The 9,243-nt window shown below is 52.1% G+C and overlaps 1 protein-coding gene across 1 annotated transcript in view; it reads left to right on the plus strand.

Annotated features, from left to right (window-relative positions):
• Positions 1-9,243, plus strand: part of Pitpnm3 (PITPNM family member 3) — a 93,430-nt gene that overhangs the window by 75,816 nt on the left and 8,371 nt on the right. The window contains exons 12-18 of the mRNA XM_008855654.3: positions 223-417; positions 1,253-1,401; positions 2,995-3,111; positions 5,761-5,877; positions 6,163-6,311; positions 6,532-6,681; positions 8,464-8,647. Of these exons, the coding sequence (XP_008853876.1) occupies positions 223-417; positions 1,253-1,401; positions 2,995-3,111; positions 5,761-5,877; positions 6,163-6,311; positions 6,532-6,681; positions 8,464-8,647 (1,061 nt within the window). The remainder of the gene's footprint in view (positions 1-222; positions 418-1,252; positions 1,402-2,994; positions 3,112-5,760; positions 5,878-6,162; positions 6,312-6,531; positions 6,682-8,463; positions 8,648-9,243) is intronic.

Genomic DNA, 9,243 nt, shown 5'->3' on the forward strand with positions numbered 1-9,243 from the left:
GTGATCATGTGTGTGTGTGTGTGTGTGTGTGTGTGTGTGTGAGAGAGAGAGGGAGAGAGAGAGAGGGAGAGAGAGAGAGGAGAGAGAGATATGCAGGTGGTTTGCTATGCCCAGGCTGGCTTCTCTGCATTTCCAGCCTCCTGCCTACCACAGGGCTGGCACCAAGTGTGTCATTCTGTTGGAGACCCACTGCTTGCCCTGACCTTGCACTTCCCCCTCCAGCTGATGCCCTGCACACTCACAGCCCCCTATTCCTGGAGGGCAGCTCCCAGGGAAGCCCCCCACTTCTGGACGCCTCTGCCTCGCCCCCTCAGACCCCAAGGTTCCAGCGCCCAGGACGGAGGCTGAGTGAGGGCAGCTCCCACAGTGACAGCTCGGAGTCCTCAGACAGCCTGGCGCCTGTGGGTGCCTCCCGCAGTGAGTGAGGTCCTTTTGGGGCCCTGCCTGCATTGGAGGGATAAGGAACTTCCTTGGGTGGTGGTGGCCTCACAGCTGGGATACTGTGGGTGGGGCCTCAGGTGGAGAGGAATTGTGAAGGAAGTCATGGGCAGCATTCCTGTTTTTGGAAACAGAGTGGCTGTTGGTGGTGATCTAACTTCCCACTGAGTCCTTACTGAATCCCTAAACTGAGCTCTGACCTTGGAGAGAACTTTGACCTCTGACCTTGGACAGAGCCCTGGATGAATCAGGGAGGACTATTCCCTTTTTTCTTTTTTCCTTTGGTGTTGGTTATTAAGCCCAGGCTCTTGCACATGCCAGGCAAACTCTGTACCAGCTGAGCCATGTCTCCACCCTCTGAGACTGAGTTGTGATTCTGACTGGAGCCTTGACCTCTGACACAGGCCTGGGACTCTGGGTTAACCTCAGAGTCCCTACTGACCTGTGACTCTGCACAGGGCTCTTATCTCTGACCATGGACCATACCCTGGCCCCTGCAGGCACAGGCCGATTCCAGACCTTGGACAGAACTCCTGGGGAATTACTGTGGAGTGCATGGGGTGATATGCCCATGAGTGTCTCCATGAGCCTGACCCTCCTTCCTGGGATCAGTTTGGAGCTCATTCACATCTTAGAGGAGGGAGGGAAGAGGGGCTGGTGAGTAGTGAGAAGCAGGGAGTCCTCTTTATCCCAGCTCATTCAGGACAGGTGCTGTGGCCCCAAGCTTGTTTGCATGTCCACACTGGGTCTCTGCAGTGGGAGGCCCATACTGCCCCTTGGCCATTCTATCTTCACCTCCCTCTTGGCTCCACAGTCACGGCTAAGTGGTGGGGCACCAAGAGAATCGACTACGCCTTGTACTGCCCTGATGTCCTCACTGCCTTCCCCACTGTGGCCCTGCCCCACCTCTTCCACGCCAGCTACTGGGAGTCCACTGATGTGGTTGCCTTCATTCTGAGACAGGTACTGTGGTCCCTTTTAAGACCCAGCCTGCAGGATCCTTCAGGGGATCCCAGTCTTTTCCTGTGGTTACGTGGGTCAGCTGGCATCTATCTGACAGAACTGGGAAGACGTTGGGGCACTAACGCCAAGGGAAAATGGGAGGCTAAAGAAGGGGTTCCTTCAAGAACACTGGCTTTCTAGACAATTAAGTAGAGCCTGCAGAGGAAGTCATGCCAGTGTGTCAACATGGAGGCTGAAACAATAGTTTGGGCCCTCTGAGTCTCAGTATCCTTGTTTTAAAATAGCAGGTGTGGTTGGAAGGCCAGTGCCCGAGGGTGTCTTGGTGGGTAGATGAATAGGATATAGATGAAGGCAGGTGCAGTTTCACCTGGGTTTGGCAGGTTTGTAAGCAAGGGAGAGCTATCAACTGACCTGTGCTTCAAGAAGGGAGCTTTCGGGTTGCTGTCACGGGGGGGCGGGCAGGAGAAAAGATTTGAGGTCCCTGTGAGGCCAAGATAGTGTAGGAGCCCCACTGAGAGATGATAGCTTGGACTAGGTATTGTGGGCTAGTGACACACTGATTCTGGTGGCAGTTCTCCCTGAGGTCTGAGCGGAGGGAAGGAGCCAGCCCAACAGTTCTGCCTTCCCACTGAGTAACCAGGGGTAGCATTTTGTAGGACTTTTGCAGAGTACTTTGCTGAGCTACACTTCTGAGGGGTGAGATGCCCGGCAGGTGCTGAAGCAGTGAATAGTCGTGCCTGGAGTTTGGGGAAGATGTTAGGACTGGAGATGAGAATGTGGGTGTCATAAGTCATTAGAGCTTGGCTGGCTTTGAAAACCCTTGAGGGTACCAAGGGCGTTATTACAGACAATAGTTCAGAGATGAGTCTTAGAACTCCCTGTGAAGACATGGAGGACCCATCCAAAGGGACAGAAGAGAACATACGACAAGTTGGGGGAAAATCCAGAAAGTAGACAATCAGGATGGAAGTCCCTGGGGCCATAGCCTGAGTGGTGTCAGTGGAATTCTGGGCACAGAAGCTGTTGAGGTGGACAGAGAGGATGCAGGTGAGGAAGTGGAGATGGAGTACAGCGATCTCATGGAGAACAGGGATGCCATGGAAACCAGGAGTCATGAGGGTCTCCAGGGGAGGACAGACATATTTATGTGAGATGAACAGTAATAAGACATTGAGAACGACCTAGCAGAGAGGGTCTAGTCGGTACTGCATCTGGAGAAGGGAAAGCTGTGGAAGCAATGGCCTTGAGAAGGGGTCAGGGCTAGGTCAGGGCTCCAGCTGGCCTAAGGCAAAGGTCACCTGTCATATAGGAGGGAAGGCAGAGAACAAACAGGTACAAGTCAGGTAGTTGTAGGATTCAGGAGCAAAGGTCAGAGGCTCCCAAAACATAGCCACCAAGAAGAAAGTACCCTGGCTCCAGTTGTTCAGACAGGGGGCGAGGGTGACAGGTCCTAGGGCCCCAAGCAGGGTTCAGGTAGAGTAGTGGGGAGGCCAGGAGCAGGGCCTGGCTGGCCATAGCTGGTTGGCGTTGCCTCCTTGGGAGAGGCAGAGGGGTCAAGACCATATGATCACGCCCCTCCTCGCTGTTGGCCAGGTGATGCGCTATGAAAGTGCAAGTATAAAGGAGAGCACAGGTCTGGACCCTGCAGCCCTGAGCCCCACTAACCCCCGTGAGAAGTGGCTGCGCAAGCGGACCCAGGTCAAGTTGCGGGTAAGTGCTTGCTGGGGTTGTGTTTTGGGGGCTGATGACCTTGGGAGTTGGGGTAGCCACATAGCAGATAAGAGCTTTGGTTTTCCTGGCAGAACTCAGTACCTCCTCAAGCTGTGCTGTGTGCCCAAGTCAGGAGCAGGTGTGAGTCATTTCCCAGGGCCTGGAGCCCCAGGAGGATCAGGGCTCTGGGGATGGCAAATTAGGCCAGTTATGCGATGATTGCTTCTTGTCAGGATTCCAAAGATATGGACTTGACCTAGACAAACTTGACTGTGCACAGGACTCTCTGCTTACCTGACCATTAAATATGGCTTGGTGTTATCTTTGCAATAACAGGAAGGTGTGGATCAGGATGAAGATAGAAAGGATTGTGAGCACAGACCAAAGCGGGCTTTTCTGGAAAAGGTTCTCTGGGTATTGAGGGATGAAGAGGAGTTTGGGATGCCTATATCCATTTATTAACTCAACAAATTGTCATCAGTGCCTACTCTTTTGCTGCCCATCTGCTGGGACAATGTGCTGTCCAGACTCAGTGGTTGTTCTGGTGAGCAACTGCAGTCTGCTGAGACATGCCTCCCAGGAACAGTGCTAAAATTCAGAGCGTGATCAGTGCTTCATAAATCAACTTTATTTTCATGTGAACACATTTATTGAGAAATAATTCACCCATCATATAATTCTTCCATTTACACTGTATGATTCAATAGATTTCGTTTATTCACAGTTGTTCGTGACCCCCTTTGCAGCCAGTTTTAGAACATTTTCATCACCTTATAAAGGAAACTTTCTCTGCAGCTTTCTTCCCTTCCTGTCTGCTCTGTCTCCTCCATGAGCAAACAGAAGTCCAGTGTCAGTCTCTGTGGATTCACCTAGTCTCAAAATTTCATTTGAATAATGTCACATATGTGTTCCTTTGTGTCTGGCTTCTTTAACTTAGCATGATTCTGAGCTTCACCCATGTTGTATCATGTGTTTCCTTGATTGGATGCTATTCCAATGCATGAATATCCTGTATTCTTTCACTAGTATTGTGTCATGTATCAGAACTTGTCTCCTTTCCCTGATTGAATGCTATTGCAATGCATGGATCTCCTGTGTTCTCTTCATCCAGTTATCAGTGGGTAGACATTTGGGTCGTTTCTGCCTTGAGGTCATTATGCATAACACTGATCTGCATATGCACCTACACATTTTGTGTAGACGTATGTTTTTTATTTTCCTTGGGGACAGTCATAGAAATAGAATTTTGGGATCAAATGGTAGCTATACTTAATCTCTAGAGGAACCACCTCTCTGTTTTCCATGGTGGCTGTCCCATTTTACCTCCACCAGCAGTGTCTGAAGGTTCTAATTTAGCCTCAGCACCCGTTGTCTGTCTCTTTGACTTTGGCCATCCTAGTGAATGTACCGATCCTCATTGTTGCCCATGCACCCACGTTCCTCTGCAGTGTTCCTGTGGGGGGCCTGGATCCCCCAACTCTAGGGCTGGACTCTCAACCAGTTCCTCTTGTGGACTGGTGTGGATGAATGCTACAGAGGTATATTGGGCTGAATCACGGCCTCAGGAGCTGAGAGGAGGTGGAGAGACCATCTTTGGGGAGCTGATGGGTGGGGGGGGATAGAGTTGAGCCTGATGCTAGAGGATGGGCTCGGGTTGGAGAATGGAGGTCTGGAGATGGCACAAAGAGTGGAGCCCAGTGGGACAAAAGGCCTAGAATGTGGCCTGGAAGGACAAGGGGGTGAATTCAGGAGGGACAGCAGAACAGAGTACAGAGGCTTTTCATCAAGGCTTGGAAAGTCAACATGTTCAGGGTCTGGACTTCACTGGAAGGTGTGGGGACCTTAGCCAGGTAGGAATAGATCTGTGTGTTGTAGAGATGGGGAAATCTGCCAGGGGACTGCTTTTGAATAGGTGCTCCATTTGGAAGTTTCTAGAAGAGTCCAGGTGAGGGGGATGTAGGTGTGACCAGTACTATGAAGGAAGGGTCACAAGATGAGGACTGGGGTCTCAAAGACCAGCTGGGAGTGGTGGGTGGTTAGAATCAATTCAGGACTTAGAACTGCAGAACGAATGGAAGGCAGAAGTGAAGGATGAGCATGCTGAGACAGTAAGGGAAGAAAAGACATCCTGTACAGCATGGCCCCAAGTAGCCTGCATAGGGCTGAGCTGGGGAGGAAGGAGACCTGGTTGGCAGACAACTGATCAGTGCAGGTGCCCTGGCCAGGCTCCCAAGCTTGTCTATATTGGTCTCTCTATTGTGATTTTGAAATTTTCCACCAAAAAAGGACATATGGTAAATGGCTGATGGATACCAGCCGAGACGCAGAGGGAAGAAGCAAAGGTAAAAGGGCAGTTTTCCAGCCTAGGAATATAGACATGCCAGGCCGTGATGACTGGTTGTCACTTCCTGGGGTGTGCTGAGTCAGAAGCAGCGAGTGCACCTCCGTGGATAACACAGGAAGCAGTTTTGGCATCTTACAGTCCCTTTCCCCTCAAGTTCTGTAGGAGCATGTTTCTAGAACCCTAACAGAAGCTCAGAAGAGACCTGACTGAGTCGGACCACACAGCTGCAGCCATCCTTGAACAGCTTTAATGCTAAAGTAAGCCTTATTTGCAAAGGCTGAGCCGGCTGCTTTCTGTCTTTGCAGAATGTCACTGCTAACCACCGAGCCAACGATGTGATTGCTGCTGAAGATGGCCCCCAGGTCCTGGTGGGGCGGTTCATGTATGGCCCCCTTGATATGGTGGCTCTAACCGGAGAGAAGGTACCAAGGGCTGGGCATCCATGTCCTCTTCTGCCCCATGTGACTCATAGTACCACAGGGAAGACGAGAGGAGGGTCCTAGGAGGTCAAGCTACTATGTAGCCCTTGCCCTGCCTAGCAGATTGGCAAGGGATAGAGGGGTACTTGATTCCTTGAGGAGGTGGGGAAGACAGCATGACCACCACATGGAGGGAGAGTGATAGGATATAGAGGCAAGAGTGGGTCCAAGGATCTGCTGTCTTGGCTGTCAAGTTTTCAGTGGATTTGCCCTCTTCACTGGCTATAGGTGGACATCCTGGTGATGACAGAACCATCCTCAGGCCGCTGGGTTCATCTGGACACCGAGCTCACCAACAACAGTGGCAGAATCACATACAGTGTGCCCCGGCCCCGGCGCCTGGGGGTCGGTGTCTACCCTGTAAAGATGGTGGTCAGGTAGGACCAGGATTGCGTGGGGAAATTCTCACAGTGGACTCTCCTACTTCTGTGGCTCTCCTAGCCAGGCTTGGCTGGAGGACAGAGTCCATTCCTGTTTATATGGAGAGAGGAAAATGGAAGAGGCCACCAGCTATGGTACCAGGAGGTGCCAACCCAAATCCTGGCCCTAGAGCTATTGATTCCGACTGCAGGCTGACTCCAGGCTGGTACCTTTCAGGGGTGACCAGACATGTGCAATGAGCTACCTCACGGTGCTGCCCCGAGGCATGGAGTGTGTTGTGTTCAGCATCGATGGGTCCTTTGCGGCCAGCGTATCTATCATGGGAAGCGACCCCAAAGTCCGGCCAGGTGCAGTAGATGTTGTTCGGTGAGTGTTACCTCCACCAAGAAAAGTGCCTGTGGTTCTGGGGGAAATGCATTTCTTTTCCTGGCTTTCTTTGGGACTTCTGTGGGTCTCTGGGCCCTGGAGCTGCAAAGTTCTGTCTTTACTGCCAATAGTAATTCACTGAGGGTCGTTGGGGAGATTGATCCCTTGTGTAAACCTTAGCTCACTCATTTATCCCTTCCTTCTTCTCTCTGTCCTGGACATCCCTCCTCCTTTTCCAGAGGTAAACTCCAGGCCAGGCTCTGGATTGAGCTTGCTGCTAGTGGGAGAAAATTGAGTCGAGTGGGAAAAGATGTCACAGGCATGAGAAACTTTAACTGGGAAGGAACATCAAGGGCTTAAACCCCATGAGGGGACAGGAATGGGATCCTGGGAGTTTGTGGAGGCTGGGTTGAGTTATGGAGATGGCCTGGGAAGAGAAATGCACTAGCTTCTGGGATCTGGAGAGACAGCTGCCCTCTAGCTGCCCTTTGGTGCTGTGTAGAAGAGGCCCTGGACAAGCCAGTGTGAGCGCTGGCTGGTTTATCCCAGAGCAGAAATGAAGGGCTGTGCCTTCTCCCTCAAAGCTCCTGCCTTTCACTATGGCACTGTCACACCTACCCTGTGCTAGTTGCCAGAAGCTGCTTTTTAACAGCAAGGCACAGACCCAGGAGCTCAGCAGGAACTCTCAGCATTCCCAGGGGTGATACCTGACTGTGCATCTTCATAGCTTCCCAGATGGTCAGATTACTGTCTGGCTTTAGAAAGCCCAATCTGTGGTAGCCAGCTGATGGCTAGTGCCACAAAGTGCTTTCATGTGTCTGGACTCTTCTGTATCTTATAACATCTGTGGAAAACTACCTGGGAAGCACCGAAGGTTTCCTGGAAGAGGGGCCCTGACAGATGGAGATGTGGACAGCAGAAATGAAGCCACAGAGGCTGTCTCTAGAGCAGGTGCTGCAACCACGAATACAGGGCTTGTCCAGGGTCAGCAGAGTAGCTCTGATTCCACTAACCAGGGCAGAGCCCAAGAGCAGAGAGGGGGGCCTTGAAAGTTACCTCATAGCACCAGGAAGCCAGGCATGCTTTTAAGCAAAGGAGCAATGGGGTTGGGTTTGTGATCTATGGAAATCACCATGGAAACAACACTGAGGATGATAATGAAGCCAGCTGTATCTGGCATACCATACCCAGGAAGTTTGGCATTAATTCCTTTATCCTTGCGATAACCCCATGGAGTTGTTCTGATGTTTACCCCCACTTTCCAGACAGGGAAACTGAAATGGAATGTGTTTGTGTGTGAAAATGCCTGTGTGTGTGTGTGCGCGTGGTGTTGCACAGACAGATCTGGGTGGGAGGACTAGAGGGAAAGAGATCACTAAGGGCTTTTGTAGTGGCCTGGGGGAGGGATGGGGCCTGAGCTAAGGACCGGGGGCTGAAGGGAGGAGCAAAGCATGTGGCCTGGTAGAGCTGGAACCTTTCTGGCTGGTGGAGGAGGCTGGAGGCTGGCAGTGGGGAAGGGGAGGAAATGAAGCTTCTTTCTCTGGTTCCAGAAGGGCAGGGGAGGGGGAAGGAGTGCTAGGGGAGTGGTGGGGCTGTGGCTCAGTACTTGCTGGCCAGCCAGAGGCAGTACCCAGGACTCATTGGGAATGTGGACTTCGGGACCTTCTTGCCATCCCCTCTAGCTTCTCCAGGAGGGCAGCAGTGGGCAGAGGTTGGCCAGAGGGCTGGGTGGTGGGTGGCCCACAGGGGATGGAGCTGGACCCTGCGATGCCATCTCACCAGGCACTGGCAGGACCTGGGCTACATGATCCTTTACATCACGGGGAGGCCGGATATGCAGAAGCAGCGGGTGGTGTCCTGGCTGTCCCAGCACAACTTCCCACAGGGCATGATCTTCTTCTCGGATGGACTGGTGCATGACCCATTGAGGCAGAAGGCCATCTTCCTCCGCAACCTCATGCAGGAGGTGAGTGGGGAGGAGGGCACACAGGGTGAGTGGGGAGGAGGGCACACAGGATGACTGGGTGGGGCTTCGGCCACACTCCCAAGACTGGGCCTCCCTCCTTGGCTGGGGGAGGGGTTAAACTATGACCCTCTGCCATGCATTCCCACCATCTGCTTGGAGGGAGGGAGCAGAGAAACATGGTTGGCCAAACATACTGGTCTCACTGGGCCTTTTTAACTGCTTGAGGAGGCAGGCATTATCTTCACTGACAGTTCTTTATCCATTATCATCTCCTGACTCCAGGGCCCCAAGGCCTAAACTTGTCTCAGTATCTGGTTGTTCATTCATCAGATATCTTAGTGCAGATTGAGACGTTTCTGGGCTAATTATGTTCCTCACTGCCTGATGCTGGGGCTGCTAGAGATAAACAAAACCAGGCCTGCTTTCTTGAGCCTGTGTTTCTTGCAGTTGCACCTGGGAATCATCGGAAGACAAATTTCCAGACTCACATAGGCATAGGAAACATTGGGAGGAGGCTAGGACATCTTTGTGCTAGTCCTCCCGGGTATTCAGGAGAGAGAGAGAGAGAGAGAGAGAGAGAGAGAGAGAGAGAGAGA

The sequence above is a fragment of the Nannospalax galili genome, unplaced genomic scaffold (assembly GCF_000622305.1).
Source record: "Nannospalax galili isolate Female #2095 unplaced genomic scaffold, S.galili_v1.0 scaffold888, whole genome shotgun sequence".
Taxonomy (NCBI): Eukaryota; Metazoa; Chordata; class Mammalia; order Rodentia; family Spalacidae; genus Nannospalax; species Nannospalax galili.